Genomic DNA, 20,719 nt, shown 5'->3' on the forward strand with positions numbered 1-20,719 from the left:
TGCCTGTCGTGTGGCTGGATTTGGGTTAGTTTGGGTTAGTTTGCAGCTGCTGTGTGAAGAGCTGAAGTTGACTTATATTGACTGTAGTTCACCACCCAAGTCTTCTGTTGGAATTTGCAAGCCTTTAACTGACTTCAGAGTTCCAAAACAGTTAACATCAGAGAAATTCTGCAGAATTGTTTTCTAGTTGAAGAGATAAGATCCTAGTGGTTCCTACTCTATCATCATCCCAGATCCTCTCCACAGAAAATTTTTTGAAGAGCACAGGATCCACTAGACCATAGATTAGATACAGCCATACAAGTGCTCAATTCTGTTTAAAATTTGCTTCTCCTTTTCCCTCTTGGATCAGCTCATTCTCATCTGATCTTTCAGCTCATGTTGCCTTTTTTGCCATTTGGCTGTTAGGTCTGGATGGTAGCAGAACACTTCATTGAAACAAATATATCAAAATGGCGTTTAGTTCCATCTTAAGGATTGGTTAAATTGAGATTGGGGAAGGTGGGATAGGAGTTGGGAAGGATATATTCCAGATCTCTGGAAAGTACAGAACTATATCCAATTATGATAAAAGTAGGTGCCTTTTTATGTGATAAATCCTCTGATACACCTTGTAAAGTATTTACAGTAAGGAGGTAGATATTGGTATCCCCATTTTTGGTATAATATGTCTTTCTGGGAACTCCTGTGGTTTCTGTACTGGCATCTCTTCCTGTTTAGCATTAGTCCTGGATAAGTGTCCTGGTTTGGCTAATAAGTTCTATGCTCATCCTATGTAGAAGCTAAATGGAGTTCAGACTGATTAATCAGCTTGCCCAATTTGCTTGCAAAGAGCCTGATTTGGGGGGCGCCTGGGTGGCTCAGTGGGTTAAAGCCTCTGCCTTCGGCTCGGGTCATGATCCCAGGGTCTTGGGATCCAGCCCCGCATCGGGCTCTCTGCTCAGCAGGGAGCCTGCTTCCTCCTCTCTCTCTCTGCCTGCCTCTCTGCCTACTTGTGATCTCTGTCTTTCAAATAAATAAATAAAATCCTAAAAAAAAAAAAAAAAGAGCCTGATTTGGGGTCATTATTTCAAATGATAACAAATGGTATCTTCAAAAACTGTTGATTTTCCTATGATATTAGCACACTTTTACTTTTTATGTATTTGTTTATATGCTTATCCTCTCCCTTGTTCTCTAAACAATAAGATCCAGGAGTGACGATTCATAGACCTATACCCCTGAAGCAAATAATACATTATATGTTAATTAAAAAAAAAAAAAGATCCAGGAGGGCAGGATTACATCTGTTGTATTTACTACTGCATACCCAATACTTAGAATAATGTATGCTATATAATGTTGAATAAATATTTGCTGAGCAAATGAGTTACACTAAAAATTTTTTTTTAAAGATTTATTTTTAGGTAGTTTCTGCACCCAACATGGGACTCAAACTCACAACCCTGAGATCAAGAGTCACGTGCTATACTGACAAGCTAGCCAGGCTTCCCTCAATTACTTTTATAGTAGGAATTTTGGACTTGAATTCTAAAAATACTTTAAGTGGCATAAATTAAAAATAGTTCCCCATTTTTCTTCATAACAGACTGTTGCCACCAGGGAGAGAGTAGACTTTATTATTATGAATGTTTGTCTTTAATAAAAAGAACCTACTAAAGGTAAATTATGAAAGGACTATAAACTTTGTTTATTTTCCAGCCTGTCAGCCAGTTGCTGAATTAGCACTGACAAGCACTGGGTAGCATTGAGGAGAAATAGGTACATTGGTAATGGGAAGTGAGAGACTAGTTCTACCGTGTTCCAGGAGCAGAACTGTGTAGTATCTATATTCTTTTCTCCTTTTAACATAATCACAATGTAAAGGATCATGTGGGAATGACTTGATGGAATGAGTATATGTACTCTGTGCAGCTGTCTTTGCATTTTACCTTATTAAAGCATAAATGTCACATACTTTGAAATGTAGAAACTTAAGTTGCCCAAAAAGCAGAGGGTGGAAATGAACAGTCTACTTTGTTCATTGAAAGAAGTACTTCTAATTGTCAGGTTAGTCTATACTCAACGACTTTATTCCATAGTAAAGGATTTCATAGCAACTTTTTGTTAAAAATAAAATATTTTTCTTTTGTTAAAAAGAAATTTTTAACAAAAATTTTCTTTTGTTAAAAGAAAATATTTTTAATGTGTTTAGTTACATAGAGGCAAGCCGAAGTAATCTTATGTGCCTGTCTTCACTTTGAAGTTCATCATGAAATTTAACCCAGTGTACCACATAAAATGTCAGCACAGTCCTTAAGGTTTGTCTAGTTAGTTTGTTGAATTAAATAATCAGGAATTGCCAAATCACTCAATTGTTTCATAATAAAAAAGCATATTCTGATCTTAAGACACAGAAAGAAAAAACTGACCTTTATATTATCTAAGTGAATGTATCTGAGCAATAACATTTACTTTTTCTGAAAATGTTATCAGAAAATTGCTAGAACTACTACACTCATCAGGAGTATAGAGTGCTGTTAGGACAAGTAGCATAAGCCCTAAATGTAGTCTCAGATATGGAAATTTCCTGTTAAAGGCAGCTTTGTGGATGAAATTAGAAAGTCATAAAATCATAATATTATAAAATTCCAGATTTTGTCTATATTCTCCTTTGGATTGATTTTTTTTTAATTTTTAAAATTTTTAATAAACATATAATGTATTTTTATCCCCAGGTGTACAGGTCTGTGAATTGCCAGGTTTACACATTTCACAGCACTCATCATAGTGGATTGATATTTTGAATCCTTGTGTCTCCCCCCTCCCAACTCAAATGTATTTACTCCTGTGTGCTTGTCTTCCTTCAGGACTGTATCTGTGTAATACCTAGCTAGCTCATGGGTATGCATGGTGAATTGTAGAGACTGACTTTATTTTCTGCTGATGCTTTTATTGTAAAATTTTAATGTACATTGTGTTTGAGTGCTATTAGCAGTATTAGAGTTTCTGTGTCAATTTAGATTCCATTAATTTGAAACTTACAGTGAGTTGGATAGTATATCTCAAGTCAGGAGGACAGAGTTGGCAGCTTTTTGGTCATCTAAGATACAGACATTCAAGCAGATAAAGCCTGAGAGGAAAATAAAAAGTAAAGATATTCAGGGGCACCTGGGTGGCTCAGTGGGTTAAAGCCTCTGCCTTTGGCTCAGGTCATGATCCCAGGGTCTTGGGATCAAGCCATGCATCGGGCTCTCTGCTCAGCATGGAGCCTGCTTCCTCCTCTCTCTGCCTGCCTCTCTGCCTACTTGTGATCTCTGTCTGTCAAATGAATAAAATCTTAAAAAAAAAAAAAAAGCTATTCAGAGAATAGTGTACTTTTCTTAAAAGTAAGAACAATTTATAACTAAAATTCTGTGTTGAATTTTATTGTTATCGTATTTATTTTAAAAGAGAAAGTGTGGGGGAACCTGGGTGGCTCAGTCAGTTGAGCATCTGCCTTTTCAGCCCAGATCATGAGATTGAGCCCCAAGTTGGGCTCCCTGCTTTGTGGGGGTCCTGCTTCTCCCTCTCCCTACTCATGCTCTCTCTTGCTCTCTCTCTCTCTCTCTCAAATAAATAAAAGTTCTTAAAAAAAAAAAAGGAAGTATGGTGAGTCAAATTAATAATTTAACGATTTATTGGACATTATGGTCTATGTAAATGTGAAGGGGGAAACTTTTCAGGTACTTAACATAATTTCTTTTTTGTTAACATATATTATTTGTTTCAGGGGTACGGGTCTGTGATTCATCAGTCTTACAAAACACACAGCGCTCCCCACAACACATACCCTCCCCAATGTCCATTACCCAGCCACCCTGTCCTCCCACCCTCCTCTTCTCCAGCAACCCTCAGTTTGTTTCCTGAGATTGAGTCTCTTATGGTTTGTCTCCCTCTCTGGTTTTGTCTTGTTTCATTTTTCCGCTCTCTTACCCTGTGATCCTCTGCCTTGTTTCTTAAATTCCATGTATCAGTGAGATTATATAACTGTCTTTCTCTGATTGACTTACTTTGCTTAGCATAAAACCCTCTGCTTCCATCTATGTCATTGCAAATGGCTACCAGAATTTATTTTTATTTTTATCATTTAGTAAATGATGAAATAAGACAATTACTGGTTATTTCATTTAAAGTTTAAAGTAAGGTATTTCTAAAACTAAGCTTTGAAATTTCTATTCTGACAAGATTTCTTAACTCTTCAATGCACCTTATACTTACTTTTTTTAAAATTGAAGTGTAGTTGGTATACAGTGTTAAATCCATTTCAGGCATATAACATAGTGATTCAAAAAGTCTGTACGTTTTGCTATGCTCACCACAAATGTAGTTAGTATCTGTCTCCATATGATACTGTTACAATATCATTGACTATATTCCCTGTGCTGTACTTTCCATTCCTGTGACTTCTTCATTCCATAGCTGGAAGCCTTTACCTCCCACTTCCCTTCACCCATTTTGCCCCTTCCCATAAGCCTACATTTACTACTTATTTTGATTTCTGAGGTTTGATTCATTTCAGGACTCTACACTAAATGGTCATCTCTCACTCTTTATCTCAGATTACTCAAAATGTTTGTTTCGTCTGTCTTCTCTACAGAATTATAAGCTGCAGGAGGACAGAAATCACATGTTCTTCACTTACATATCTTGATCGTCTGGAACATATTAGACAATTAATAAATATTTATTTTAAAAAACCAGAAATGTCAAGTGTGACTGTTATGATGTGATAAATTCCGTATGCTCCTGAGTATTCTTTATTATAGAATCCTTGCAGTGTAGATGCTTTTGGGGGTATCTGCCAGTCAGTCTCTGAATTGTTTCTTCTTTCCATCTTCAAATGGATAGATTTGATCTTACACTTCTGCCTAAGATGGGATAACTGAATTTGTCCTCTCATCTAAAACCAAACAAAAATAAGCAACCAACCAACCAACAAACAAAACAGACAAAAGACGTGGCATAAGGTAACAAGGAACAATGATCTTGAGAAGTGTTATCCCCGGGAGATGGGAAATAGATGAGGCAAGTCCTAAGGTTTCCCAAGTTTTATTGCTTTGAGAGTGTTTCTAGTCCACAGCTCAGGGAAGGCAAAGATCTCAGGAGGAGCACAGAGGATTCTCTGAGCTGAGAAATTAGAGAGACCATTATGGTTAGGATTTGTAGGACAGAGTACCAGAGCGAAGAGAGCTGCAAAGGGAAATCTCTAGAGATCTGTAGGGGAGACCTCCTATAGAATACTGATCATTGTTTACGTATAAGGAAACTACCCAAAGGCCATGATAAACCACTGATATAGATTATAGGAAACAGTGCCCAGTGCTCAAAGGGAATAGTACTTTTTCTGAGTCATGGGACCTTGGGGAGAATACTCAGAAAGATTTTTGCCTTCATAGTGCAGAATAAGTTGTCCTAGGCTGAGCAATGCCTTGGACCTACCTAACACATCATAAAAGCAAGCCCTGAGAGGCACAGATAGTTTTCATGTAATTTCTAACTGCCTCTTGGAACAAAACTTAAGAATATTTTTAGTAGTATAAAAATATCCAGTATCCAGAAGAATAACATTAGCAGTGTCTGGCATTTAATCAAAGATTACTAGACATGCAAAGAAACAGGAACATAATCCTTAATAAGGAGGAAAATCATTTGAAACCAATCCAGAACTAACAGACATTGTAACGATCAGAAGACATTAAAACAGGTTACTATACATGTATTACATGTTGAAAAAAAGGCAAAACAAATGAAAAACAGACCTGGGAGTTGGAAAAAAGACCAAAATCGAACTTTGAAAGATGGAAACTATAATATGAGATGAAAAAACACACCAGCTGGGATTAATGGCAGATTAGACATTGCAGAAGAAAAGACCAAAGAACTTTTTAAAAAAGATTTTATTTATTTGAGAGAGAGAGAGTGCACATGCATGCAAGAAAGAGCATGGTGGAGAGGGGGGCAGAGGGCAATGGAGACTGAACAAGGAGCCCCACACGAGGCCCTGTCCCAGGACCGTGGAATCACGACCTGAGCTGAAGACTGATGCTTAACTGAAGGCAGACGCCTAACTGACTGAGCTACCCACACGCCTCTGAAAGACTAGAAACTTTTGAGCATAATAGACATTCTCTGAAATAAAATGAGGGTGGGGGACAAGACTGAGAAAAAGTGAAAAGAAGGTAAGTGAATCATGGACAGCGTTAAGTGGCCTGATATAATTTACTTGTAATCTTTGAAAGGGGTAGGAGACAGAAAATAATTTTGAAGGAATAGCCAAAAAAATTACCAGACTTGATGGAAACAATAAATCCATACATCGAAGAAGCTCAGTAAACTCCAAACACTAAGTTACACAGAAGCACATCATAATCACCTTACTTGAAATCCTTGATGAAGAGAACATCTTAAAAGCAACCAGAGTGGGCCACCTGGCTGGATCAGTAGGTAGAGTATGCAATTTTTATCTCAGGGCCATGAGTTCAAGCCCCATGTTACATGGGAGTGGAGCCTACTTAAACTTAAAAAAATAAAATGAAATAAAAATGGCATCCAGTGGGGAAATGATACCATACATAGAGAGGAATAAAGGCAAAAGTCTTTGCAGCAGATTTTGTCTGAAAATGCAGGTGAGAAAACAAAAGAGCAACATCTTTAAAGTACTCAAATCAAAACAAACAAACAAAAAAACCCCTAGAATTCTTTATCACCAAAAATATCTTTCAAAACTAAAGGTGAAATAAAAACATTTTAGACATTTTCAGATGTACAAAAGCTAGAAGAATTTATCAGGAGATGGGCTTCCCGGCACCCTATTTGATTGGGCCCAGATGACTTCTGAGCTGGGCCAATCCAAATATTCTTCTAGGACCGATATTACACAGTGTGTTAACTAGAATGTATTTTATTTTTATTATTTTTTTAACTGGAATTTAAATTAAAAAATATATCCTTGTAGGAATGTGAAACTTGAACTGAGGAAATCCTGTTACTATGTGAAATTGGGGCTTATGTGTAATAGCCCAGGGGAACTGAGTAACAGAGGTTTTGAGCACAGAAAACAGTTAATGAAATGCAACTTGGAGGCAAGAAGCAGACATTCCCATGGTTTTCAGTGGTCTTCCAGTTCCCAGTTCTAGTCATTCTTGAGGCTGAGTTGCAGACCTGCATTTTGAGTCTGTGAGAAGCCACTCCATCCTTAGGATAATTTACCTCTTTTTAAACATGTTCTTAGATACTTGTCACCCCCCCCCCAAATGATTTATTTTAATGTAAATTAGATGTCCCATCTAGGCATAAGAACAGAAAGAGGAGTCAGTTGTGAGGATTTAGCATTTTTAGGCCAGTCATCTATTTAGGATTGTCGTTATGGTTTTCTCAACTGTAAGGTCTTAGATTTCTTTTGAATCATAGAAGGAAAAATATGCTCTAGCTTTTAAAGTTAGTTTTCTGTCTCACTATCTGGAGTGCCCACACAGCCAGAAATTGTTGAAGAAATGAGGAAAACAGTGGCAAGAGCTTCACAGTGTTGATATAAGAGTCCCAGAGAAGTTAGGGTTTTCTATATGGACTGTTTGCTTTTCTAACATCCTCCACAAGATGCCCCTATGCTCTGGTTGATATTAGATAAAATCTTTGACTAAAAAAAAAAAAACAAAAAACAAAAACTGACTTTTGCCTTTCCATTAATCTCTAGTCTTTTTATTTTTACCTTTTTTTTTTTTAAAGATTTATTTATTTATTTATTAGAGAGCAAGAGTGGGGGAGGGTCAGAGGGAGAAGCAGACTCACCACTGAGCAGGGAGCCCAGTGCAGGCTGGGCTTGATCCCAGGACCCCAGGATCATGACCTGAGCCCATGCAGAAATTTAACTGGCTGAGCCACCCAGGAGTGCCCCTTTTCACTAATGTTTTAAAACAAATATCAATGTGATATCCCAGCCTCTAAATCTATACCAAATGCTTGTTGTTTTAAATAAGTTTTGGTTTCCATGCAGTCTGTATTTCTATCCTAGTCATTAGATATTATTTTCTTTTATTTAACTCAATAGGATCATAAGCATGCTTTTGACCAAATATTTTGCTGCTAAATATCTTAAGTTGACTAGACTTCAATTCAGAATCTTAGAAAATTTAAATCTTTAAACAGTTCCTCTTTTTATCATCTTTAATGTTCTTGTTTCTAACAATGTATCTTGTGATTCTTTGTATTTTTCCACCTTTTGGGTGATGTGGCAGTATTAAAGTCTTTTTTGAAGGTTCTGGTGATCCTAAATATCGTTTGGGAGTGTTCTGACCTACTTGGAATGGCTCTTTGCCGTAGAGAGAATGTTTATCCCCAGGGTAATTCTGCTACAGAATTGCCCCCGTGTGAATGCTTCGAAACTTCCCACTTACCAGATCTTTTATTACTTGAACACAAGGAAGCAGCATGTAGCCAAAGAGCAGGGAGGAAGATTGCATTGTTCTTGACTTCCTTGAATTAAGACATTTTATTCATCTAGTGTTTTCTACAGATTGTTTGTCAGTAATATCCTGAACAAGGATTTTACAACAGTTGCTTGCACATGTGTTCCTTCTCAGTATGTTTGCTGTGGTGAGAAACAACTTAATCATTTTGTTTAATACAACATGATACTTTTAGATAAAATTTTACTTTATAGCTTACCTTTCTTAGGTATATGGCTCTATTAAATATAGCAGTGTAGTCTTTTTTGGTATTTAATGATGAACTGTCAGGTCACTGTATTTAAACTTACAGCATACATTTTCAACGTTTGTATTTACTCTATGCCATATATTTTTAAAAGATTTTATTTATTTATTTGACAGAGAAATCACAAGTAGGCAGAGAGGCAGTTGGGGATGGGGTGGGGGGGAAACAGGCTCCCTGCTGAGCAGAGAGCCCAATGCAGGACTCTATCCCAAGACCCTGAGATCATGACCTGAGCTGGAGGCAGAGGCTTAACACACTGAGCCACCCAGGCACCCCTCATACACCATATTTGTGATTGACAGCAGAATATTTAGGTCATTCGCTTGATCTCTTGAGGGTTGGGTCATTTACAGTAGACATTTTTACCTAACCATTTCAGTTTTGTTTTGTTTTAAGATATATTTATTTTAGAGAGAGCATAAGCAGGGGGAGGGGGAGAGGGAGAGAGAGTCTCAAGCCAGCTCTGAGCTGAGCACAGAGCCCAATGCTGGGCTTGATCTCAAAAGCCTGAGATTGAGACCTGAGCCGAAACCAAGAGTTGAACGCTTAGCTAATTCTACCACCCAGGTGCCCCACCATTTCAGGTTTTTTTTTTTTTTTTTAAATGCAAGTATATGTTTATACAGAAATGAGAAAGAATCGCTTAAAGTAAAAAATAAGCAGGGCATGTTTTGTTTGGTGATTGTCAACACTTGAACTTGAGGTTTTGTGATGTTTGTTGAAACTAGGCAATTGAGATGAATGTAGTATTCTTATGTACTTTGGCCTCTAGGAGGCAGCATGAGCTAGTAAAATTTCTACATCCTGAATAAGGATCCTTGGTCCTTTGTCATTTTAAGAACTTTTCAGTATGAAAACATTTGCTCCTTGATTCATAAAGTTATACTGGGAACAAGTAACAACTGATAGTCACAGACTTACAGATGGAGATTTTGTGATTGTGTTGTTCTCTTTTGTGACTATTTAAAAAGAAAAAAGAATTGTTGTCATTGCCATAATGTAGCCTAATGATTGAGAAAACAAAGGAATTAATAATTTTAAGGACAAGTACTTTTCCCTTTGCAGATCAGTTTTCTTATGGAAATGCTGTGTGAGCATTACTGTCATTAATAGTTTGGGACTCTTATTTCTAGCTGGTGTTTTTGCTAAAATACTATGATAAGTGTTTAAGTATAATTTGATTAAAATTACTGGCAAATATTATGGCTCTCTTATAGCTATTAAATGGTATCTAAAATTGGCTGAAATTCAAGAACTACATTATGTTAGTATTTTCATTTTAATTATACTTTCTGGGTGTGATCAAAATGTGTTCATGACATTAAAACTATTGGCTTCAGGAGAACAGGAATTGTGAATGTGTTGTCAGGGGACAGTGCATGAACAGCCATTCTGACCTATTTTTCTTTTCCTGTTTTCATGCCCCCTGAATGATTGCTATTTAGTGACTTGGATGACGGTAATATAGTAGAGAAATAATGCCCGTTGGTTTTCCTAGAATTGCTACTTTTAGGAGAATGTATTCCGCTCAAAGCTCAAAAGTTGGTTCAAGGGGCAAAGGAACTGGTGGGAAGATTATAACCTTATTGATGACATTGATATTGTTATTTTCAGTAATTTAGTTTTGGGTCTGTTTCAACCCAAACCTCAAAGTTCAGGTCATACTCTTTTGATCTTGAATGTATTTAATTCAGAAAGGATTAATCAAATACTGAACAAATTGATAAATGTGAAAGAAAATTAGAGTACCATATGTTCTGAAGAAGTCCAGTAGTTATTTTTCCATAAAAGGATACAGTCCTTTAAAAACAGAAGTCTAAAAAAAAATAAAATAAAATAAATTATAAAAATGGATATCTGAGCATAAAATCTGACATTTTCTGTTTTGAATGGTCTGAGGTTTCCACCTCCCCTTTTGTATTTCAGACACAAAGGTCTACAGTCACCTAATGCACTGGGCTGCTTTTTGCATTTTTTTTTTTTAATGTTCGTTTAATGTTTATTGTCTCTGCATTTTCAGGATGATACTTGGGACAGAATGGAAATGGGAGAGCTTGAGCTGGCATAACCTGTGTGACTTCTGTAATGAGCTGGCATGTACTTGAAGGAATTAAATCATCTGGAAATCTTTAGATTGTAAGAAGCAAAATAGAGTTTCTATCTCAACTTTTTATGTATTCTGCATTAGGTCACTAGAATGTTACTTATAGGAAAATATAGTTTCTATCAAAAAAAATTGTCTGAGGGCACCTGGGTGGCTCAGTGGGTTAAAGCCTCTGCCTTCGGCTCAGGTCATGATCTCAGGGTCCTGGGATCGAGCCCCACATCGGGCTCTCTGCTCAGCAGGGAGCCTGCTTCCTCCTCTCTCTCTGCCTGCCTCTCTGCCTACTTGTGATCTTTCCTCTGTCAAATAAATAAATAAAATTATTAAAAAAAATTGTCTGAGTATTCTATTTCAACATTATTTAGTTTCTTGTTTTTCTTTTAACTAGAAATCAGAATTATTTTTTTAAGGATTTTATTTATTTGAGAGGGAGAGAGGGAAGGAAGGACAGAGGGAGAGTGAGAGGGAGAAGCAGGCTCCCTACTGAGCAGGGGGCCCCATGTGGGACTCAATTCCAGGATCCCAAGATCATGAACTGAGCCTAAGGCAGACACTTAACCAACTGAGCCACCCAGGCACCCTAGAAATCAGTTATATGAAGGAAAATCATTGTGAAACATTTTGTATTTTTTTAACATTTTAAAACTTTTATTTATTTATTTATTTATTAACATTTTATTTTTTTATTAAAGAGACAGAGAGTGAGAGAGTGCACAAGTGGGGTGAGGGGCAAAGGAAGAAGCAGACTGCCCACTGAGGAAAGAGCCCAATGCAGGGTGGGATCATGATCTGAGCTGCAGGCAGACGCTTAACTGACTGAGCCACCCAGGTGCCCCAAACATTTTGTATTTTAGCCTAAGTGTATCTAGGGTTATTTTTGTCCATTAACTTAATTCAGGATTATTGCAGCTGAAATAATAATGCTTAAAAGATGTCCAACTCCTCTTAAGATGGGGAATTGTAGTAATAAGATAATTTTTTTTTACCATTTACAACTGTCCTCATTTCAAAATTCGTCTATCCAGCACGTGCCACAAGTATGCATTATAAATATATTGTAGTGTTGGTAGAGTGTGGGGTGAAATTTCTAGTATCTAATTGCTAGGATCTTTTGTAAGAAAACAGCCTATGCTTGGTTTGTCAAATATGGAAAAAAATGTACTGTTAGAGCATTAGGTGTGCTTCAAGGATAGATTCAGGGGACCCAGCGCTCCAGGGTTGTGTTTTGTGGGTATGTGTTTATGTGTGAGTATATGTACATGTGTGTGGGATGGGCTGTTTTCATTAAAACGGTCAGCTTATTACACATTATTAAAAGCACTACATTGTTATTTGTGCCCAGAACATACAGCATATATGGATTAGAATGCAAATTTCAGTGGAAACCAAAGTCCTAGAGCTTAAAGGGACCTTGGAGAGTATCCAGTGCTTCAGTCGTCCATCTCTGCTCCCAGGAGCTGGGGTGAAGACTTCCGCTTTTAAAACTTAATTATCAATTGATTAATAATTAAATTCAGTAAGGACAGGATTGCTTTCCTTCCTGTTAGATAATGAATAGCATTTCCTCATTAAAATTTTTTTTTAACTCAAAATTTCTTTTAACCTTTATCACTTCTTGCCATTTATCTGTTTAGGAGTATGAACTGAATTCACGGTGAAATCTGTGTAAGTACATATGAATGCAAATTAATGGGAAAAACACAAACAGCCCATTTTTTGTGGCCTTCTTTGCTTGTGGCTGTGATTTTCTTTCTTTCATTCTTTTTCTAATAGGTATAATAGTTATATTTTTGTAATAAGAGTCCCCTATGTGTTGTAACACTGAACTTGTTGGTAAATCAATATTTTATTCACAAGAACATGTTTTGCAAAGAGCATCATGAATTTCAAGTGCTCTATAACCCAGACAATTACTGTATAGCCAGTGGTCTGGTCTGGTGTTTGTTCTTGGCAAGTAAATCTAAGTCTCTGTTAGAGTATTTTTCACATTATGCTGTAATCTTATTTATTTGATAATTGTGCTGTGAGTCTGGGCATTTGCAGGCAATGAATGACTGGGTCTTCCTTATTTTCCTCAATGCCTGGTATATAATAGGTAGCCAATAAATGCTTGCTGAATGAGTGAAGGTATGCAAGACCGTATGTTAGAACCATCTAACAATGTGGTAGGGCTCCAGACTAAGGCGTGGTGTGGGCATTGGTAAGAGATAAAGCTGGATATAGATCATATCCTTATCCATATCTTGGGCTTTTTATGCAAGGCTTAAAGGGTTTGGATTTACCCTGTAAGGAGTTGTAGTGCCATTGAGGATATCTGAGAAGGGAGTGGGTACCATGATTAGACTTATAATTTAGAAGGGTAACAGTTTTAAACCGTGTAGAACATAGACTGGAGGAGCTGTATCAAACGTTGAAGGCCAAGTGCGGTGCAGGGTGTGTGTATACTTGGAGGTACCTAAGACAATTCAGGTGTTGGGAGAAAATTTTCACACTTTTGGTTATTTAAAAAAAATCCTTACCAGGAATTATATATGTTGAAAAATCATCTTAGTTATTACGTCTGTTGATGGTGACTTCCTTGTGTGAATGTTACATTGTCGCATCCCATGTGTTAGGTAAGGCTTCCTGAAAGGAGAATCGCAACTCTGTGACTCAGAGGGGATGGCAGGGCTTTTTAGTCTTTGCTTTTAGTATTTTGCTAAACGTTGCCGTTTGTATGTACTCGGTTCGGTGGATTTACACAATTTGTTGGCTAGCTTTAAACTCTTACAGAATGATACAAGAGTGCAGAAATACTCTTAAGGAAACCACAGTTTGAAGATAAGCCTAACAGTAAAATGCAAGTGAACAATAAGTAAATGGTAGAGCTTACACTTCCCTGTAGCTCTGAGTCACATTATGATGCAAAAACAAGGTTTAATCTGATAGGACGAGAAGGTGACCAAAAAACTAAAATCAGAATTATCACAAAGATTGCGGTGCCTGGGTGGCTCAGTGGGTTGGGCCTCTGCCTTCCGCTCGGGTCATGATCTCAGGGTCCTGGGATGGAGCCCCGCATCGGGCTCTCTGCTCGTCGGGGAGCCTGCTCCCCCCACCGCCACCCCCTGCCTGCCTCTCTTCCTACTGGTGATCTCTCTCTGTTAAATAAATAAATAAAATCTTAAAAAAAAAAAAGATTCTTTGACATCTGGGTGTTTGTCGAGTGTGAAGTATGAGCTTGGTTTAAGCTTTATTGTGCTTTGAAATATTAAGTAATATTATGAATCCAGTATTTAAAACTGCTTTTCATTTTATCTTTATATCCTCTTATTAAAAGTTCTATTTTTGTATATTCTGTAATGTATTAGTGTAGTCATACATGTATAATTTATAAATGCTCATGTTCTGGGGTGCAAAAGCAGAAGTTTTAATGGGTTGTATGAAAAAAAACTCAAGAAGATTGGTTTAGAGAAAGATGCTGAAAAACTAAGGCAAAGAAGAGTCGGTGATCAGAGGATCTACTTAGATTCTTCCTAGGCGCTGTAGACCTTATGGTGTCCTTTGTATATTTTCCGTGATAAGTTAACATTACTCCCCTGAAATAGATACTGTTATTCTATAGACAGCAAAACTGAGATTCAGAGAAATGGAATACCTTGCCCAAGATCACAGTTACAATATGTATTATAGATTGAGTATTTCAGCCCAGGTGTCTTAAAAATTCATGGGCTTTCTACATACTGTTTCTATTGAATAACTAGGGATTTTAAAAATGCTATTAACTGAGATAAAGAATGTAAGTATCCCATTTTTTCCAGTAGATTACTAGTGAATTTTTAATGGAGTTGTATTTATAGAAACCCTACTTGAAACATCTAATCCATATATAATGTGTGTTATTCCTGTGTCTGAGGGTCCAACATTTATTCATCATGACTGAAGTTAATATGGATTTTTCTAAGTTTTTGTATGATAATAGAATACCCAGTTAGAAAAAAAATTTTTTTCCTTTGAAATATCAGTCCTAATTTGAATCAGGAACATATGGGAGGGGGGGAACATAAGCACTATTCAAGCAACTAAAACTGATGTAAATGCAAAATTTACTGTTGTATTTAATTAAGCCCTTGTCAGATGAAGGCTTTCATGGCTCCTTATGTATCTCCAGGCTTGTAATAAAAGTTCTCAAATGATTTCTTCAATCTTAGAAGCTAACAAGGTGAAGAAAAATGCCTCAGAGCTTAAGAGACTTTTACTTAATGAGTTCAGTAATAATATTTCCCTTGATTCATCTATTTCTCTGGTTCTTTTTGATCTCCTTTTGCCAGGTACTTAATTTATTTGCTGTGAATTTATACAACTAGCAGTAGTGGAATTTGAGTCCGCATATGTTCACAGAACACTGAGAGGTGCTTCAAAGCAAACGGAAACCTTCCTGGGGGAATTTCAAGAATGTTTTAAATGGAAGTATCTGCTTGTTCCCAGTTTGTGCCCCCTGCCCTGTGATTATTATTTTTTCCTTTTAAAGGTTTTAACTATGACCTTTTTGTTACGGATTTGGTTTGGTGTCTGCATGATGTCAGGTGGTTAACAACAAGTAAACACTGCATATCTGTCGTAGGAAAGTTGGTAGAAAAACTACTTTTCCATCCACCGTATGGCAGCCTTAAGTGCCCTCACAGCTTACTCCACGGTTTGCCTTTTCTGATGATTGTCAGATACGATAATGCATCACTTCTGTTTCTGCATATTTCTTTTCCATCTATGAGGAAATGACTATATGCTTGTATTTAAAATGAAACTTAAGTTTCATCTAAATAGGTCTGCAAGTATTTTTAAAAATAGATAAAAGCCTGAAGGCAGTTTTGTAAGTGCAGAAAGGTTTGGGACTCAACTTAGCTCCCTAAAGCTGCCGCCCCTCCCCGCCTGCCTCCAGTTAGAAAGTATAACCGGGGCCACAATAAAGGAGAGAATCCAGCCAGCACATGCCAGGTACGGTGCATAGCTGGGTAGTACCCACTACGGAATGTAGTATTTCCATTTTACGTGGGAGGAAACTAGGCTTCAGAGAATTTAAATGTGTTTTCAAGGTTATACCCTCAGTAACTGACAAAGTGGGGATTGATTTCTGACTGTGGTCCCACTGCTTTACTTTTTCTTGAGAGGGATAACCTATATATAAAAAAAAGTCTTAGCTTGCTGTCTGTCACATGGTAGGTTCTTAATAAATGTAGATTCTCCTTTCTCTTTCTCTGAACTTTTGTACCTTTCACTGAAACAAACAAACAAAAAACCCGCAAAGGGGATTGGCTGCTGTTTCCTCCCTTTGCGGGAAGGGGCAACTTGATTAAAAGAAAAGAAACATATCCTGATGCTGCTTTATCCCTTTTGGGCTTAGCATGAGGCGACCACTCACAGAGACCTTTTCTTATCTTTTTAACTATTATTACTGAAGTACAGTTGACATAAAATGTTATATTAATTTCTGGTACACAGCACAGTGATTTGACAACTCTGTATTACTCAGTGCTCACTGTAAGTATAGTTACCATCTGTCACATACAATGGCATTACAATATTATTAACTATATTTTCTCTGCTGTACTTTTCATCCCCATGACTTATTTTATAACTGAAAGTTGGTACCTCTTCATCCCCTTCACCTACTTGCCCACCCCCGACAGAGTTTTTCTATTTTGAATATAAGTGGGAGCCGACCAAGAGGTGTAGGGAGCTAGAGGCCATTTGACCCCTTAATAATAAGGGTTATTATGAGAGACTATGGACTCTGAAAAACAATCTGAGGGTTTTGAAGGGGTGGGGGGTGGGAAGTTGGGTGAGCCTGGTGGTGGGTATTATGGAGGGCACGTTTTGCATGGAGCACTGGGTGTGGTGCATAAACAATGAATTCTGGTACACTGAAAAGAAATTTAAAAAATTAAAAATAAAAAAAAATAATTAGGGTTATTAAGGAAGGCTTTGTTTGAAGATTTTTTTTTTAAACGAGTAAGCGTTTCAAGAGCTTAGCTTTGCATATAAGGCCAGACAGCTCCTGTTGCAAAGAAAGAAGTAAGAGGGCATTCTGACAAGTTTAGGTTATCAAACTTAGATATATTAAGTATGGTGAGTCTCATCAGGACCCTTGGGTGTTTGCGAAAGGTCCATGCAGTGCCATTCATGTAGGCTAGCTTGTGAATGCCCCTTTGGGACCTCAGAGCTGTATAGCACAGTGGCCTTGAATCTAATAGATGGATAATTTCTGAATAGAGATCATTTTCTATGGGTGTTTAAGTCTCTTTAAAAATCCCATCTCTGTGTTTTACCATTTAAACAAATGGTAACAAATACAGTGGCTTCTTAATTGATGGCTCCTCTGAAAGTGAAGTTTGTCCTAATGAAGACAGGCTTTGTGAGGTAGGTGACATCTGAAGACTAGGGTCCATGGGAAAGGCTCCGTCTCAGCAGGGGCTGAGAAAAAAAAACTTGATTGGCTGAGGCGCTTGAACCCAGGGAGTCTGCACTTGCTCTGGTCATGTGAATCCTTGCTGCCACTAGATGGCAGGACAGGCAAGAATCCTAGGGCGACCTAGAAAGTTAGGAAGCCAGGTCAGCCCTACCTGCGGGGGTGGGGTGGGAGAGGGTGGCATAGCCAGTCAGGATGCCACAGGGAAAAAATTTGTGCCCTAGGGTTTATGTCTTTGCTACTTATTTTAATTCTGTCCTTAATTCTGAGGAAGTTTCTAGTGATGGGATTTATTACTTAGAACGTGTCCTTTACCGGTATGAATCATAAAATCTTTGCTGTCAAAACCTTGCAAAGTTCTGTGACCAGGGAGTGAAGACACAATTATACTTATTTTATAGACACACAAATAGAGGTCCATGGAGAAGTCGGCTTTCCCAAGATCTTACAGCAAGTCACTGGCTGTTCTTACTCATCGAGTTCCAGTTCTGTGCCAAGTAAGCTATTGTTTTAAATGCTATTTATGGAAAAATCTAGAGACGGGAGGATGTTCTAAATTGTACCTTCTGGTTATCCATAACCCTAAAGGTAGTCCCTGTCCTACCCAAACCAGGCACTGCTGGTCCATGGGTTGGTAATGACCAAACTTGTCAGTCCAGTGACTACAGGAAAATGACCTTCATTAGGTCATCACTTAAAATGCAGAACTGTGAAGTGTAGCTACCACACCATGATACTTACACGATTGGGGGGATTAAAGGAGGAAATCTGTATGTGTGCCTAGAATATAATCTAACACCATACCTAGAATTAGTAAAGTTTTTTTTTCCCTCTGTACCTGCCCTCTCCCTCATGATTTGCTCCGTATCTGCCTCTTGACTTGAAGATATTTGGACCTATTAATGATCAGTTGGACCAACATGCTAAAAGAGGAGGGAGAATTTTCTTCTTAACAGTTCAGCCTTTTAAACTGTCTTTGTGATAGCAATGACCTTTTAAAAAATAGTGTTACCATCAGTTACTTATTTTCAAAAGGAGAGCAGTCAGTCACTGTGCTTTTGAATAGTGGTTTTCAAGCTTATGAACCACAACCCAGTATGACACCATGTTTGTGTGGAATAAAACTTATCCTTTCTGTGTGCACACATAACTCTATTTTCTGTCAGACCCGCTAATGGAATGAGACTGCAGTTTGAAAAATCTTATGCCTTAGTGAAAAAGATGGTAAGAAAACAAAACATTCTTTTTTGGCAGATTGGCAACATCCGGGGCCGAATTCAAAGTGAGAAAGTGTTGGAAGGTGGGGGAGAGACAGTAAAGTATCTCCCAAACAGAGAGGGCACTTTGAGACTGGAAAATACAGCCAGCCCCCTTGCAGAGTTTACACAGAGCTTTATTCAAGGTGCCTGACCGACGTGGGGGATCAGGCAGAGGGTGATCCTTGGCAGCCACGTAGCTATTCTCACAAAGTCCAGCCCTTAGTCCACAGATTTTATAGAGTGAGGGGACACACAGAAGGGCACTGTAGTAGGATCAAAGGGTTCACATGCACCTCAAAGGGCTTGCATGCATTTAATTGACAGCTGTCCTTTAATTAGATCTGGTGGCATCACCTGTGCATCAAGAAAGAAAGACTATGTTATCTCTAACAGATTCATGAGAGGCCAAAATAAAGTCTTTCCCATCCTGGCCTTGGTGGGCCTCTCTAAGGTATATGTATATTACTCTCCAAGGGACCCAGGACACGTAGCCCCAGGAGAGGTCATTGAGCAAATATGAACAAGATGGAGTCATTATTGTCAGCACTCCTACAGAAGAGGAACTTGAAACATGCAAGTTTGGGCCGTAGACCTTGAAGCTTCAGATGGGGTGTTGTCTTTTTTATCAGCTTTCTCTACACGTACTCATGCCAGAGCTATGATTAAAGGCAGTGAGAACGGAAAGAAAATGCAGCATAGGTACTGTGAATCACAGCTAACAGTGTTGCTTAAACTTTTACTCCCCCTGTATTTCTTCTGTGGGTAGGTTTTAAACTTATCTTGCAGTTCTTGGATCAGCAGGCTTGTGTTAACTCACATCACCTAGCAAATCCACTTGAGACCGCTTGGAAATCCAGGTGTGAATGAAACAGACTGCTGCCGCGGCTGCTGATGGAGGAACGCAGCAGTGTTGACTGGTGCCGCCTTGTTCGTAATGTGGTGTGTGTGTGGCCTCATTTGCTCCTCATCATCCTGTGAGAGAAGAGATGAAATTGTCTTTTTTGTTCAGTGTGACCACCAGCACCAAAAGCAAACAAAGCGCAGGGATCTACAAGGTTAGCCAGCTTCTCAAAGTCACAGAGCTAGTGGAAGAGATGCTAGGAAAAAGCGCCAACCCAGGTCTGCCTTACTACTAAAACTCTGGATACCAAAACCTTCTGTGATATGAATTTGGAAATGTCAACGTCAAGAGTATTTTTTATTGTGGATTACATACAAATTAAAGTACTAATTCTTTGGGAGACAAGTTAAAGAGCACAGCACATGAAATTGTCCCTCATCTGTCATTGTTTCAAGGCAAATAACCCATTCTTACAGACTTTATACTTCAGATACTTAACATACCTTCATTGGGAGGAACATCGATACACAGATGGTTTCTTCCCCCTGTGCAGCAAACCTGGAAGCCTGTGCCTGTGTTTCATGGTTTGTCTTCACTGTTTTTGTCTGAAAAATCTGTGCGGCAAGGGGGCCAGTGGTATCCTTGTTGGCAATATTGAGGTCTGAAAAGGTTATGTGAGAATTTAAATGAGAACTTGGGTCTTTTGACCACCTGCCCACTTTTTTGCAGAAGCATTAAGCCATGTGGACAGAGTAACTGAATGTTTTGGGTAAAGGCCCAAGGTCTAAAATGGCAGAGGAAGAGCACCGCAAGATGTACCTGCCACTTAAGTTTAGAATGTAGTCATATCAAGACTGTGTTTGACCAGTGTTGTATAAAGTGACCCCATGACAGAACAATTAAGTTCTGAACTCACTGGCTATTTCACATACCCAGTAAGCAGCCAACTCAGCAGGTAGAAATGTTACTTGATGTTGTGATTTTTCCTGTCTCTCCCAACTTTTTTTTTTTTTTTTTTTTAAAGTAGGCTCCGTGCCCTGTGGAGCCCAACGTAGGGATATGAACTCATGACCCCGAGATCAAGACCTCAGCTGAGATCAAGAGTCAGACATTTAACCAACTGAGCCACCCAAGCACCACCCCTCCAACTCTCTTTGCTAAGCACTTATTTGCATGTGACCCAATAAAGCATGTTATGTAAATAAACCACTGGATATATCAGTGGTTTTTAAACGTGTTTGGTCTCTTTCAGGTGAAATTCATGACTCCACAAAAGATTAAAAAGGACAAGTGTGGGGCGCCTGGGTGGCTCAGTGGATTAAAGCCTCTGCCTTCGGCTC

At 38.2% G+C, this 20,719-nt stretch overlaps 1 protein-coding gene across 1 annotated transcript in view; it reads left to right on the top strand.

Annotated features, from left to right (window-relative positions):
- The window catches only part of FGD4 (FYVE, RhoGEF and PH domain containing 4), a 202,787-nt gene that overhangs the window by 32,869 nt on the left and 149,199 nt on the right, over nt 1-20,719 (top strand). The window contains exon 2 of the mRNA XM_080811709.1: nt 17,681-17,776. Coding sequence (XP_080667835.1) covers nt 17,681-17,776 — 96 coding nt within the window. The remainder of the gene's footprint in view (nt 1-17,680; nt 17,777-20,719) is intronic.

The sequence above is a fragment of the Martes martes genome (genome assembly GCF_963455335.1).
Source record: "Martes martes genome assembly, chromosome: 8".
Lineage (NCBI taxonomy): Eukaryota > Metazoa > Chordata > Mammalia > Carnivora > Mustelidae > Martes > Martes martes.